At 36.5% G+C, this 16,021-nt stretch overlaps 1 protein-coding gene across 1 annotated transcript; it reads right to left on the bottom strand.

The window, feature by feature from the left end:
- Window positions 1-739: 739 nt before the first annotated feature.
- Window positions 740-14,880, bottom strand: LOC139161064 (cytochrome P450 2C4-like). Its single transcript, XM_070739721.1, has 9 exons — window positions 14,575-14,880; window positions 8,427-8,589; window positions 7,158-7,307; window positions 5,222-5,382; window positions 4,517-4,693; window positions 3,625-3,766; window positions 1,497-1,684; window positions 1,095-1,236; window positions 740-983 (listed from the first exon to the last, which is right to left on the bottom strand). The coding sequence occupies exons 1-9, from the start codon at window positions 14,746-14,748 to the stop codon at window positions 784-786; spliced, it is 1,497 nt and encodes a 498-aa protein (XP_070595822.1). The 5' UTR covers window positions 14,749-14,880; the 3' UTR covers window positions 740-783.
- Between the last annotated feature and the right edge of the window lie 1,141 nt (window positions 14,881-16,021).

Raw genomic sequence — 16,021 nt, 5'->3', positions numbered from 1 at the left:
GTGGGTGCCTCAGAGATTGATTCTCCCCCCCTCTATTTAATTTCTACATGAAACAACTGTGTAAGATCATCCAATGACACAGGGGAGGTTTAAGCAGTATGCTGATGACACCCAGCTTTTAATCTCCACCCCATGTCAATTCAGTGAAGTGGTGAACTTCATGTGCTGGTGCCTGGAGGCTGTGAGGGTCTGGATGGGAATCAACAGGCTCAAGCTCAAACCCGACAAGACTGAGTGGCTGTTGGCATTGACTCCGAAGGATGGTTCCATCTATCCATCCTTGGTTCTGGAAGGTGGGAAACATTAACCCCCTCAGAATGAGTCTGCAATCTGGATGTTATCCTAGACCTACACTGAGATTGGAAAAACATCTTTCAGCTGTGGCTTTGGAGAACTTTGCATAGGTTCGCCTTGTGTACCAGTTGTGGCCCTATTTGGATCGGGAGTCTCTTCTCACAGTCACTCATGCCCTCATCGCCTTGCGACTTGACTATTGCAATGCACTCTACATAGGGCTACCCTTAAAAGCATTCAGAAACTACAATTAGTCCAGAATGCAGCCGCACCAGATGTTGTGGGTGTTCCTAAGTACACCCACATTACTCCAACACTTCATGAGCTGCATTGCCTTCCAATTGTTCTCCAGATGCAAGTTTGATTAATATATAATGTATAACGTATAACGTATAACGTATAACATAACATAATACAATAGAATATAAATATAGTAGACATCCCGCATGCTTTACTTGATAATTTATTATTGTAGCTGTTTTCTCCTAATTATTGACCACAAGAATCCTCTGAACGTTTAACCGCCCGTATAAGAGGGTATTGATTATTTCCAAAGTCTGTATACAAAGACATTACATCTGTATCTTTGGTGTCCACAACTAGAGAGAATGTGAAATTCTGGAGAAGAATAGTGAAGAAAAGGAAGAGCTCCATTCTAGCCAGGGCCTCCCCTGGACAGGCCCTCTTCCCTACAAAGCAATGAAGAAAACAGAGGTTATTTAGGAAATACTGGAATTGTCTCTCATGTGGATCAGGTAAGCATATTAATTTGTAATACAGTCTTTTCCAGAGTCTTGTACCTGCTGAGAATGGCATGAAAGCATCTTTTTTCTTGAACTGGCCATTTTCATCCAAAAAATTATTGGGATTGAACTTTTCTGGAGTCTCCCAATAAAGAGGGTCAAAATGCACAGAGGCGAAGACTGGCACAATAGCCATATTCTAGAAGAAGAGGAAGAAACTGTCATTAGGGGATACTATTTTATATGGAGAAGAAAATGCCTTCGCTTTCCACTTGTCTAAAATAAAAATATGCAGTGACTAGCCATCTGCTGAAGAATGAGGTGGGAAGGAATTGATATTTCTTTCAATACATATTTCTCCAAATTGCTCTTTTATTCAAACTGCCTCATATACCAAGGTTTTAAGTCATTTTTCCTTTCTTCCCTAGAGAACTATCATAAATATTTTTATTGCCATACCTTGGGAATGGTGTAACCACGGAACTTTGTGTCACAAGTTGTTGCCCGTGGCAAGGTCTCAAGGGTCGCTTTCTGATATCTCTGAACCTCATGAATAACAGCATTTGTGAAAGGCATCTTCAACCGGTCTTCCATGGTTGGAGTCCGATTTGTTCCCACCTCCTCATCAATTTCCTGTTGCACCTTAGCTATGAATAGAACAGATTGAGATGAGATTGACAGACTTTGTCATCTGAGCATCTGCAGTCATTTGAATAGAAAGGATAAAGGAGTGTTTATGCATATGTTCTGGGAATGCTCAGTAGTGCAGAACTCTTGGCAAAAAGTGCAAGACAATATTAATAGGATATTAAATATAATATGGGTGATTATTAAGGAAATGGCAGTATTAGTTAAAAGTAGTGAGATGGGAGAATTCAGAGAAATAAAACAAGCAGCGATAGAAAGCGCTCAGGAGGTAATAGTCTTGGGGTGGAAAGATGCAAAAAAATGGACAATGCAAAATTGGTATATGGTGGACAACATTCAATTTGAGATTATGGACAAAAGGATGAATTTGACTAATGAAACTGATTTGCAACAGCTGATGCAGCGATGGGACAAGGTAAGACAATATATGGCGAGTAGGATCTGAGACTAAGCTATAAGAAAAAGTTGGAATCACTTTATATTATTTAAAGAAATATTTCACTCTTGGTTTTAAATGATTTATACAAGAAATACCCCCAACTGGTGGTGGGGTATGATTGCTTGTCTGGTGGTGGGCACAATCACTGAGCAGTGAGCACATGTCATATATCATATGTTGTGTGTGTGTTTTTAAAAAAATCAATAAAATATTTTATTAAAATAAAATAAAAAAGACAGACTTTGTCATCTGAGCATCTGCAGTCATTTGAATAGAAATATGTGTTCCAAAGAACATCCAGGGAAGACAGTTCTAGTCAGAACAATGGCTCCTCCTCAAAATCATTTCTCAGCAGAGACCATTACAACTTTCAATTTTTTCAATTTTTTCAATTTTGACACTTTGTCTTTTCTTAAAATAGTTTTTATTAAATTTCTTATTAAAAAAACATATATCAAACAAAAAAGACAATAAAATACAAAATTACAAACATCACAAAACCAACAACATCAAACATTTACAAAACACTATATAAACTTATACTTATATTTTATACTTTTTGAGGACGAAAAATAAATCATTCTCTATTACAATTATCAATACTATCAATATCCATACAATCAAACTTATATAGAATATTTTCATCTTCTGTCCTGAATATTCGGAGTCCTTTTATTGTCTTGGTTATTATTATCTTATCTATAAATCTATTATTTTCTTACCGTCTTATGTTAAACTTATATTAAGTATTTGATATCCTAATAATATTTACTTTATAAATATATTACATAGATATATAATGAATTTAATTATATTGTTCAAAAATTCATTTTCTGGGTGATAAATTGTCACATATAATATAATTTTAATTTTCTTTTCTTTTTGCAAACCATTCATAAAAATAATTCCAAATTTTGTAATAGTCGGTGTTTTCTTTATTTCTTAATTTTAATGTTAGCACATCTGCCTCTGCATGGTCAAAAAAAATTTAAGAGTAAGTGAGTCCTCTGGTACATTTGGTTGCTTCCAACATTGAGCTATTGCCATTCTGGCTGCAGTAAGCATATGTATTGTTAAATAGTATTTATCTTGTTGTAGTTTTTGGTCTATAATTCCTAATAGATATGCTTCAGGTTTCCTAATTACTTTAACTAAAAGTATATCAAATAACCATTTTTGTATCTTAATCCAAAAATTTTAATCATTGGGCAAGTCTACAGGCTCGTTTCCTGTAACAGCTTGTACCCGACAAAACAAATCACACACACATAAATATATTGAAGTCAGGCTGATAGCTCTGTAGTTTCCTGGATTTTTTTTTCCTTTCGTGAAGATAGGCACTACATCAGCTCTTTTCCAGTCCCCTGGCAATTCCCTGGTGCTCCAGGATCTTTGAAAGATATGGTTCAGTGGTTCTGAGATTTTGCCTGCCATCATTACTTTCTTAGTGGCATCCCTAAGAGTACCAAAACCTTTATATATTTGTGGGTATTTTTTTACCTTGAATGTGTGGCAATTTAGACATTGCTAGAAGGCTGCAAAGCAAAGCCTGGCTTGTAGTTGTTGTCCCACCAAGAAATAGTCCAAACACACTAATCACAAGTTCTTCAAGGGTGTAAATACCTTCCGTTGGGTTCTGATCCTAAAAAGAAAATGAAATGACAAACAGATGAACAAAAAATTCTACTTGGAATTGAAATAAATTCATGAAACTCTTCATAGAGTCTCTTTCAATTAAAGGAAATGTAACATTAGAATATATAGAAAATGTTTTCAATTCTAAGGTATTTATGGAATCACTATTTCATGCAGGGGAAGAAACACCTTGCCTGTCTGGTCTACTCATCAAATATTTATCAGAAGAATTGATAATCCGGTTTTGACTAATATTGTTGGTCTAAGCAATTCTAAAGTGTATTGCTTGGAAAAGAGAATTAAATTTGTTCCATAGACGTTTACTTGTTACATCTGACAGATTGATCCTAGTAGAAATTGCTTCTACAAGACAATTCTAGAAAATGCTACTTAATTATCTTTGCATTATATATTGTGATTGTAGATCTCTAAAGAAACACCTTCTAAAATTTTAATCTGCATGGGAAGAAAATGCTTATGCAGACTAATTTTTGAAGGAGAATTTTGCTGTCTTAAAGTTAACAGAGTCCATTTCTGTTGTTTGACCTAATTTTCAGAATTGAATAGATAACTTAACCAACAGTTATGCCAGGAATAGTAATATATACCAACGAATGGCAATGAATTTAATGAAAGTAAACAAAAAAGGGGAGAGAACAAATGTTTCCATACCTCTTCATATAAGATGAACTAATTTCATCTTAGATGCATAATAGAGATATTTAAACAATTTTGCAGATATGGTATCTATACCTACCTTTTCCAATTTAAGAAGGAAGCAATCAATATAGTCACGCAGGTTCTGGGGATCCAGTGTCTTTTTGTGCAAATCCACATTATCACGGATATAATCAAGGATATAGTCAACCTCCGCAAAAATGTTTTTGTGCGGCCCAGGAAAGAATTCCACTATTTTTGGAAATGTATTGTATACCTGTTATAGAGTTCACATTCAATACAATGGGTTATTAGACCATAATGGTGGAGAATTAATGTCCCAAATATGTAAAGAATAGCTTTTATTCTGATATTGTTATACTGACTCAAGGGATTCTCCCAATGCTTTCCTAGCCTCCCTTGTCTCTTCCCAAAGGGATAATGGTGATAATGTCCATAGTCCTCCAAGAGGTGAAGATAGAAACTGGCTATGTGCATAAAGATAGGGGAACTATATAACAATTCCATAAATAAAAAAGAGAGATCTGCCCAGAATCTGACATGGCCCAAAGGAGTTAAGGGCAAAGGAAATGGTTCCCTAGGAAATAAGTCCAACCAAGAGAGATTTTGCTGAGAATCCATTTATGCTTGGATGTCTAGATTTGACTTCTCCTGCTTAATAGCTCATCAAATCTAATATTTATATTTCTGACTTGGACATTTTCATACGAATGTGAAAATACTACTTAAATGCTACTTAAAATGGGGGTTCGTGACAAGAAGAGGATCAAGTGAATTAACATACCAATCCTAAGTAACTGAGAGAGTATATCAAATGGGACTCCATAATCCTCTGGTGCTCTTTGAAGGTTTTATCTTTGTAATCAAATCGATTGCCAAAGACGACTGCACAGACCACATTAGCAACAGCACTTACAAAAATTCTTCTTGGGTCAAAAGGCTTCCCTTTAAAAAAAAGAAAAATTCAAGAGGCATTATTGAGTAGGATCAGTGAATGTGGATCTTCCCTGCCTCAAATCTCACTTCAAAATTGCTACAAAAAGTGATTCAGGTCAGATAAATTTGAATTTTTATTCTTTCCCTCTTTCCTAAGAATAGAATATAAACACAATATTAAAATCCTGTAACCATTTCAAACTTGTTACCAATTGCTTCAGTCAACAGTTGTTTTTTCACTTCTTCCTTTGCCTTTTTCTGCCCATGTGGGTTTTACCATCTTCTCCCTTCCCATCTTCATCTCTTCAAAGGTTCTGTCTCCTATTTTAACTAAGGTCTCCTGTCTCACCCTCTCTTCCTCCTTCTAAACTCTCTTTTTCTGTTTTCTTTCTATATTTCTTTAAATAATATCATTTACTAGTCTCCCTCTTCTCCCTTCTCACTCCAGAGATTTCTCCATTAAAGATTATATTCCAAAGAGCCACAATTCATTAAAGCGGGGTTGTCAAACTCAAGGCCCGAGGGCTAGATCCAGCCTGTGGGGTACTTAGATCTGACCGGTGGGGCCACTCTGGAAACAGCAAAGGACCCACCCGTGGTGCCTCTGCCAGCAAAAATGGAACTCACAGGAGTCGTGGGTGGCCCACACGAGCTCTGCTTCCACTGGCAGAGGGTTGCAGGAGACCATCCCAGTTGAAAACAGAGCTTAGGAGCCCGTTTTCACTGAGAGAGCACTCAGGCTACCACAGGCATCCCCCAACTTGAGTGACATCATGCTGCTCAGATCCACCCAAGCTCCCAAGAATAAAACACAACCTGATGCAGCCTTAATGAAATCAAGTTTGACACCCTCACACTAAAGGAATATTATTTATGACAGTACCACAGTACCTTCCAGTTCTTCATCCTCATGCAATAAAAACAAATCATTATCGATGGTTTCATTTCTGCCTTTAAATTAGAATAGAATAGCATTCTTATTGGCCAAGTGTGATCAGGCACACAAGGAATTTCTCTAGATGCATATAGTCTCAATGTGGATAAGGAGAATAATTACCTATCTGCCTTTGAGGGCTGTTGATTTTGTCTGGTGTTTAAGGTAGGATTATGTTTAAGTGATTTTTTTAAAAGAAAGTTTTTACTTCTTTTTCAAGTTTTAACCAAGTAACCCATTGCTTCTATCCTTCTCTCCTTCTAATGTACCCCCCAATTTTTTTAAAAAATCCAATATACTTTTTTTCCCTAACTCTTTTTTATCTCTTTCCAGGTGGTCATAAGGATGGCTTTCAAAACTGCTTCAACTTCCTAAATAAATTCTATTTGTGGCCCTTTAATTCAAAACCATGTTGCCTTACAGATCTCTGTCCTTCATGGAGCCTATTCCTTACCTCCCTTACTTTTTTTGCTGGTTTCTGAATTTCCTGTGAGGGGTTTTTTTGCGGATTTTTGAATTTGCTTGATGTGTGCTACTGCATCCAGCCTAACATTTCACTAGTTTTGGGCAAAGTTGTTATTTTATAAAGCCATAATTGCCCCATTAAACAACTTCCTGTTATTTCTGATCTCTTGCTGCTGTAGTCCAGTAAGATTTCTGTGCAAGGCTGTAATTTTATTAAGCCAAAATCTGCCACTGTATAAAAAAGTGGGAGAAACAGCTCTATTACTTTTCCCTTTGCTTCTGAACAATACTGTGAAAATAAAAGGAGCGGACATTCACTGCCTATTTTTTTTTTTTTTGTGCTCATTAATACCCTCTGTTATCTTGTCAATTAGCTATTTGTAACCTTTTATGGTAGCCATTTCTTCCACCAGACAAAGGGCTTCTTCCTGTACCCTCTCAGACATTCTTTTCTTCCCCATCCCAAAATCTCGCAAAGTGGAAAGTGTGAACCTTCGCAACTCCCTCCATTTCTTCTCATCAGCAGTGATCAGGCCTGAAACCAAAGACACAGGAAACAGATCACAATGTGACATCACTTCTCAAATTTTATAGAAGTAGAAAAAAAAATACATTACCCTTTCCCACACCCCATTTTTAAAGTCAACAAGCTTTCATGCTTGAATAATTAGGTGAACTGCACAGTTTTCATCTATTCATTGTTGAGTGCTATCATATTAAGAGAAGAATGAATGAGGTTGTGAAAATCATGCCACAAGGTATTATAAGTTTCATATGGATAGGGACAGATCCCTAGACCAGCCATGGACATAATTCTATTCTAAGGTGCAATTTTCAGTAAGAAGACAAAAACGGGAGTTGCTTCAGTTCAGGTATTTTTGTACAGTAGAGATTTTGTTCACAAAAATAAGTCACTTCCAATTGCTCTCTTACTTGGTTGCTTCATTATGTACCATCAAGTCACTGTCAATTATTAGCAACAACATAGATTTTGCCCATTATCACCTCTCTCCAATCTAGTTCTTGAGGACTTTGATATACTTGTCATCATTATAATTAATTCTATCATCTCTCCTTCCTACCACATTTCTCACAATTACAACTCTCTCTAGAGAGCTAGGCCTTTGCACAATCTTTTTGAAATATGACAATTTGAATCTAGTCATTAGTGCTTTGAATTTTGGAATAATTTGTTTAATGGTTTGTTTTCTTGGGTATCCATGATATTCTCAAGAGTTTTTTCTGGAATCTTCTCCAACATCAAAGCTTAAAGGCATCAATATTTTCTCTATTCTGCTTCTCCAAAATCCAAATTATTTTGAAGATACATGAAACTGATATTCAACATTAATTCATATAACATAATCCAAAAGTGTATTTTGGATTTTGTATGCCTTCCCAGAGGACTGATTTATTGTTATTGTTTGTTGTTATTGATATTATTTTGCATGATATGGAAGTGACAATCTGAGAAAATTTGAGAAATGACAAGTAAAAAGGAAAGGGTGAAAAAATATTTTCTTATTTTTCAATCTTTACAAGACATTTCAAATGAATCTTTCACAACTATCAATTTTGTTAATGGCATTCAGATAATTTTTACAGAAAATAAAATAAAAAACAATAACTAATAGGGAAATGAAAGAGAATCAACCTTTATTTTTGAATATTCGACTATTAACAGGCATTTCAGTTCGCCCACCAAATTCTTCTGAATGATCTAACAAGGCGTCTTTTACCACCTCATACCCACAAAGAGCAACCATTGGTTTTGATCCATTCCAAACAGTAAATACAGGTCCATATTTCTCAGCAAGCTAAGTGTAGAAGATGAAAATTCAGTTAATTCGGTGACAAAGCATTTTTTGTTAAATTATTATAAAGTATATTTTAAATACAGTAATCCCTCGCTACTTCATAGTTCATCTTTTGTGGATTCACTATTTCACAGGTTTTCAAAGGGGGCTTAAATCCATTAAATCCATTGAAAATTTTAAATCCATTAAAAATTCATAAAATTCTTCTACGGTACTGTACTCTATTAAAGAAACTGGTAGGATATCATATGTAGTTCCAGCTGAGAAACATTATAGAATGACTGTTTAATGCAAAGGGTGGGTTTTAAAAGTCCAAATACTTGTTAAATACATAAAAAATAATCTTTCCTCTACTTCACGCAAATTTGTTTTTCACGGGTGCTCTTGGAACGTATTCCCTGTGAAAAATGAGGGATTACTGTACTTCTTAAATTTGCCAGAGCTTCAATAACTTTTAATACCTACAAAATACATCAATAAGATTACGATCAAATACATGGCATATATCTCCTGGTTCCAGGATCGGCAAACCACGGCTCACGAGCCACACATGGCTCTTTGTCCCTTGAGTGTGGCTCTTCTCAACAACCTGCAACTGACTAACTCTTACTCCTAAATCTTCTCACCACTTCTGCAAGCTGCTGAGACTCTCTTCCTCTCTGTGGATGCATCCCACATTCCCAGCCTTGTTGGTCTTCCTACATTTCTCCCCAGAGCCCCCTGCTGCCTTTCTGCCTATCGTCACACACCCAAGGAGATGTCATTCTTGAACAGCTGGGTTGAAAATGGGTTTTAAGTCTGCCACTTTCTTCAGTTTTTCCCCTGCTTGTAATGCCCACAGGAGCAAAAGGAGCAGGCGCATCATTTTGCATGGTGGGAATTGTAATCCGAGCTTAGTTTGAGACTGGGAGGCTTGATCCATGCTCAGCGTTCAGTCTGCTTGGTGACAAAGGCAGTATTTGGAAAGAAAAGATCAAATAAAGCAAGGGGCTGTGGCATGGGGAGTATGCATGAAGTTTGCATCAAAGTTATTCCCATTTCCTGAGTCCATACCTTGTCTTTTAATAAGCCCGCAGGAAAGTTTTAGTTTCGGGGCTACACTGCATTGAAAAGAGACTGCACCAAAAAGGGAATCTCTAATGTGGATGGAGATTTTCAGTCATCCAGGTTATGGTTGTCCAAAAGTGCTTTTCCAAAAGGCAACAGGACTTTCTTGGGTTTCTCTTTGGAAATATTTCACTTTCAGTCAAGAAGCTTCTTCAGTTGAAGAGAGGAGGGAGGGAGGGAGGGAGGGAGGGAGGGAGGGAAGGAAGGAAGGAACTTTGGGAATTGCTGGTAGTTTTGATTCTTTGGGTGAATTTGCAGCTAGATATCTTCCGATTCATTTGGAAGATTTTCTGCTTGTTCAAAAGCGGCACTTGCTAGAGCTCAGTAGATCTTCTGCCAGGAAACAGTGGAGGATTTTGCTTCATTCTGATGTTTCTCTGATTAGCTCTTGCCCTGATAGCTTTATGCTACATCTGAGCCCAACCCATCAACATTTGTCAGAAACAAGGCAAGGTTTGATTTTAAATCTATACAGTGGTACCTCTATTTAAGAACACCTCTACTTAAGAACTTTTCTAGATAAGAACTGGGTGTTCAAGATTTTTTTTGCCTCTTCTTAAGAACTATTTTCTACTTAAGAACCCAAGCCTGGAAAAAATTTCCTAGGAAATTTAAGAGTGGCATGAAAGCTCGGCCAATTTCCTGCCATTCCTCCTTTAATCCCGGCCATCTCGGGCTTTTCTGGGCTGCCAGAGGAGCCTTTTGGTAGTGTTTAAGGAGGCTTTGGCAGTCCAGAGCAAAGAAATTTCCTTTCTCTGGGTGTTTGGAGAGGTTATAAACCTCTGCCAGCACCCAGAGAAAAGAAATGCTCCCTTTGCTCTGGGCAGCGACTGTCCTCCTCCTCCCACCCAAATTCCGAGCTTTTATTTCTTTCCTAATGGGTTTGCATTGATTCCTATGGGAAAATTGCTTCTACTTACAAACTTTTCTATTTAAGAACCTGGTCATGGAATGAATTAAGTTCTTAAGTAGAGGTACCACTGTACTGGGAGGGGGCTCATAGAGTGAAGGCAACCTGTCTAGAATTGGTCTGCTAAGAGACATGTGTGTTCTCTAACAGTAAGGAGCATAATGAAATGCCCACAATTTGGCTTGCAAATTGAATTTTGCAAAGGCACCTCTGCTGATAGTCCAGTGACTGAGATCAAATAGCTTGCAAGGCCAAATCACAGCTGGCCTGATTAAAATGAGATCACACTGATGCTGTTACCTAGTTGGATAATTAAACATCTGCAAGAAAACAAACGGCAAGTATTGCTCAGAGAAGAGAGAAAGATATATCTTAATCACTGTATTTATTTTAAACACCATTTAAAACAATGGTTTAAAACTTATTTTTTGGATATTTGTTTCATTAACTGCAGTGGACTTTTCAAATTGAAACACCGGTTTCAATATATTATAGTATTACTGAATAAGCAAAACACACATCAAATCTGCTTTGTGATGCATTTCATATATGAACTACATGCCCAACAAAGACCAATGTTTGTAATGTTATCTGTCAGAGGGGGACAGAGAGACAGAGAGAGGAGGACAAAGATAAATATGGGGGGGGAAGAGGGGGAAAGTAGGAGAGAGATACAGAGAGTGATACAGACAGAGAAGGGGAGAAAGAGGGAAAGAGATACAGAGAGAGGAGAAAAGAGACATAGAGATACAAAGAGGGGGAGAGAGGGAGATAGAGAGGGGGAGAGAGAGGGTGGAGAGAGAGAGAGAGAAAGAAAAGGGTTTTGTGGTTCCCAGTTCTCTGTCCTAATGACTGGCTGGGTAGATGTGGCTGGGGGGGGGGGTGTTGTGTGACTTGATGGAAGTGAGTGATGTTGAGTTGGCCACTCCCGTCCTGGTTTTGTGGCTCCCAGTGTTTTTTTTTTCCTGTGGGAAATAGGTCCAAATGGCTCTTTGAATGTTTAAGTTAAATCCAAGTTGATGAATGGCTGACCATGTTAGGTAGGTCTTCATGGGTATCTGTGAATTACAGAATCTAGCTTTCAGAGAATAGCTTGAGCTGTACTAGATAAAACTGTGATTTGGTTATACTTCTATCTTACTAGCACAAAAGTAATAAAATGCAGAAGTTCTATTTTTACCATTAACAAAAAGGGTTAGATGTTCCAAAGCTAAAACTAAGCCTGAAAACTGTTTTGATGAGAGCTTCTTAAAGTTGGCCAAGTAATTATTTGTTGGGTCAAGGACAGGCCTTGAGACTTCTGGTGAAGATAACCAACTGACAACACACCCAGGGAGAGATCATTGAGGTTCTCCAAGAAGCATTTTTTCTCTAAACTCATTTTTTTAACTTACCAACAGAAGGAACCAGCATTCCTTTAGTTTATATGACTATTTATTTGTTTGTTTTTTATGTTTGTTTGTTTGTTTAATTCATCAAGAATGTATTAGATAACAGATATAAGTATAAATACAAATACAGTACATGAAATGGATACAAATAAAATGGAATATTAGTACAGAAATGATAGGCATGCTGGTGCACTTATGCACACCCCTTAGGAATGGGCTACACCTCTTAGGAATGGGGTGAGGTCAACAGTAGACTGTCTAAGATTAAAACTTTGGAGGTTTGGAAAAGAAACCACAGTGTCCAGGCAGTAACAAGTTTTTGGGGTTAGGTGACAATGCTACAGAGTCTAGTAGTGAGTTCCATGCATCAACTACTCAGTTACTAAAGTCAAAGCTGTGCTTCAGAGCACTGGTGAGTCGGCGATTGGGGGGACAGGGAGAGATGGCTGCAATCAGTTTTTGTTTGAAAAGCAGCAATTTTTGAATTTATTTTTCAAATGGAGATCAAGTTGTGACTTTCACTTCTTAATCACTTTTAAGGACTATTACTTTTTATTAACCTTGAAGAGACTTTCTTTAGCCATAGCCATTTTGAAGATCTGCTGTTTGGGGGTTGGCGGAGGGGTATTGTTAAAAGCAAGGAAGAAAGATATTAAAGGCAAGCTTAAATAAAGAAGTGGGGAGTGTATTTTTTTTAAAAAAAAACAAACCTTTGATGGCAACCCTTAGGTCCTGAAATGCCATTAAACACTTCTTCTATACAGGCAGAGGTCAATTAATCTCCACTGCCTTAAAACTCTTCGAGGCTAAAACATTAGCACAAAACCTTTGCAGATTAAAGACGGTGATGTTCTAAATTGTCTAAATTGAGAGAGAAATTCTCCTGGGTTAGGAAGAGTTCTAGAATAATGTCTACACAGCAATTGTAAATCAACCACTAGCTTGTCTATGTATATGAATTGGTATGAACGAGAAGTACGTATGTTATTTAACTGTTTTAAGTTTTAATTTGGATTTTAGTAATTACTCGTTGTTTTTTTCCTTAACTTCTTTTTATTGCTATTGTTATTGTAATTTTATTTTGTTGTGAACTGTCCTGGGTCCTTTAGGATTAGAAATCAAATTAATTAATTAATTGATTGATTGATTGATTGATCACAGGCTGAATGGAAAGTAGATATATAGGATTGGTTCAAACAATGGGAAAGGAATTATATCACAGATATAATTCAGGAGCTGTGCTTCAGAGGTGGGTAAAATGAGGACCCAGGTTGTTGGGGGGCAATATGCTGCTCTTAATAACCACTAGAAAGGGCTGTAAAGCACCGTGAATCAGTATATAAGTCTAAGATAAGGCGGCCCCAGCCCTCTGGAATCAGCTTCTCCTGGAGATTCGTACTGCCCCCACCCTCCTTGCCTTCCATAAGAGTCTCAAGACTCATTTATGTTGCCAGGCTTGGGGCTATTAGTCCTGTACCTCCTGGCCAACAAACATTATGCGAGCTAATGGACTGAATAGGTATGAGGGTGGTTATTGTCTTTGGGTTTTTAAATTATTAATTATTAATTGGATTCAGGATGTTATCTATTGCTTTTTATATGTTGTAAGCCGCCTCGAGTCCTTGGGGAGGGGTAGCATAAAAATAATAATAATAATAATAATAATAATAATAATAATAATAATAATAAGTGCTATTACTATAAATAAAGAAATCCATAAGGACAGGCCATGACAAAATTGATGCAGAAGAAAAGAAAAGAAATGAAAAAGCTACGAGTGAATGTAAAAGTATTGCAAAAAGAAAAATTGATGTATTTCATGAAAAATAATAACATATACAATAGATAAATTTCCCAACAGGCTGAATAGAAAGTGGATATAAGGAAATAATATATAGGATTGGTTCAAACAATGGGAAAGAAATTATATTACAGAAGGCCACGGAAGTAAAAGTATACTAATTGGCTGTTTGATTTTTTTACAAAAAAAAGATTACAGAGTAAAAAGCTGCATGGAAGAGAATAATTCATCCATTTGAAGGATGGAAACAGAAAGAAAATGCTACCATTCATGAAGATAAACCATCCCTGCTAACTTAAATGGACTTCAAGGAACCGGATTTCCATAATATTGTACTATAGGAAAGAGTTTGTGTTTCTATATGCCTTTGTTGGCATCTAATGAACATATAGATTTTTGCAACCCAGATGAGGTTTATTAGAACAGAGGTTGTATCTGCATTTCAAGGTTGTATCTAGAATCAAAAAGAGTAGGAGGAAGAGAAAGTTTCAGTGAATTTGATGCTAATTCAAATAATACAATTTGGAGGTTCATAGATTTATTTTTCTAAAGTTTTTCTGGTTACTATATATTGTAATGAAATTTGAAATCTCCATTATGGGTTTATCAGATTGTTACAAGGTGACTTTATACCATAATTCCCATTGAAGATACACATGAGCCCCAAATAAAATTGGTTGTTTATAGAGTACATCAAACTAATACAGTTAAAAAGGTGTAGATATCTTTCAAAGTAATCATCAGAAACTTTGAAGAAGTACAATAGTTACCCTTACCTTTTGATAATGTTTAACCAAAGGTAGTACATCTCGCTGAAAGAGATTCCCCAGAATAGGCCATGGAGTAGGTCCAGGGGGCAGCTGCCCTTTTTTCTTGTACATTTGGAAAGATGAGAAAAGAATGAGGAGTATACACAGAAGAAGCAGAACTCCTGTCCATGTCAGCTCCATCCTCTTCTGAGTTAGTTTCCTTTTCAAATCTTCCAGAAACTGTTTAATTGAGACACAGTTGACAGAAGAAAGCTAACTGGAGTCCCAGTCGCAGTTAAATAACACATTTTCTCTAATCCTTTTTTTAAAACCAATATGGTTTTTTTTTACTGCTATCATTGCAGGGTAATTATTTCCTAACATCTGTACCCCTGGACTCTGGGTTCAAATAAGTTCTTGTTTTTCTACGTTTGATGCAACAATAGGGAGTTTGCGCCTCACCAACTCTTTGCTGGGATGATTGTTTGCAATATTCAGCAAGGACAGAAGGGAAAGGGAAGACATGATCGAAACATTTTAATATGTTAAAGGGTTAAATAAGGCTCAGGAGGGAAATGTTTTTAATAGGAATAGGGTTTTTTTAGAAATGTTCTTAGTTTTGTAGTATTTTTTTTAAATAGATTTCTACACATTGTATTGGATCGTATTTATTATGCTGTAGAGATTAACATAGTCCATGTATACAAACCAGAAATTATCTCTCTCTGCTTGTTTTATGAAGAATTTTCTCTTATGGATGTTATGAGTTGTATGCCAAGACTTACATAGATAGATCAGTAAAAGTATTTGGTCCTTAAGAAGAGACCAAATTGAATCTCCAACAGTCACATTCATTGTTTGTTACATTCATTGAAACATTTAAATATGTCAAAGGGTTAAATAAGGTTTAGGAGGGAAATGTTTTTAATAGGAAAGTGAACACAAGAACAAGGGGACAAAATCTGAAGTTAGTTGGGGGAAAGATCAAAAGCAACATGAGAAAATATTATTTTACTGAAAGAGTAGTAGATCCTTGGAACAAATTTCCAACAGACATGGTTGGTAAATCCACAGTAACTGAATTTAAACATGCCTGGGATAAACATATAGCCATCCTAAGATAAAATACAGGAAATAGTATAAGGGCAGACTTGATGGACCATGAGGTCTTTTTCTGCTGTCAGTCTTCTATGTTTCTATGTTTCTAAGTTTTTGCTGAAAAAACTTATCATGATTGGGGTGTAATGTGTTTAAGTGACACCTTAATTAATTTGGCTTCATGCTGTCCATTGCCAACATTTTAAGACACAGTAAATATAACAGTCTTTCCTCATCTTCCACCATAGTCACAGTGAAGCCAAGTGCTATATACGCTTCATCATATTACCTTGTCTTAGCTTTCAGGAGCCTTATGTTTGTCTCATTATCTCTGTCTTTTTCCTCCTTTCTTTTCATCCCTGCTAAATATTTTTCC

The sequence above is a fragment of the Erythrolamprus reginae genome, chromosome 2 (genome assembly GCF_031021105.1).
Source record: "Erythrolamprus reginae isolate rEryReg1 chromosome 2, rEryReg1.hap1, whole genome shotgun sequence".
Taxonomy (NCBI): domain Eukaryota; kingdom Metazoa; phylum Chordata; class Lepidosauria; order Squamata; family Dipsadidae; genus Erythrolamprus; species Erythrolamprus reginae.
This window is presented reverse-complemented; position numbering and strand designations above follow the sequence as displayed.

Coding starts and splice junctions, on each gene's coding strand:
- LOC139161064 (XM_070739721.1), bottom strand. CDS start 14,748: ATGGAGCTGACATGGACAGGAGTTCTGCTTCTTCTGTGTATACTCCTC. Junction 8,590..14,574: donor TGGTTAAACATTATCAAAAG/GTAAGGGTAACT, acceptor TTCTACACTTAG/CTTGCTGAGAAATATGGACC. Junction 5,383..7,157: donor AGAAATGGCTACCATAAAAG/GTTACAAATAGC, acceptor TTTTTTTTAAAG/GGAAGCCTTTTGACCCAAGA.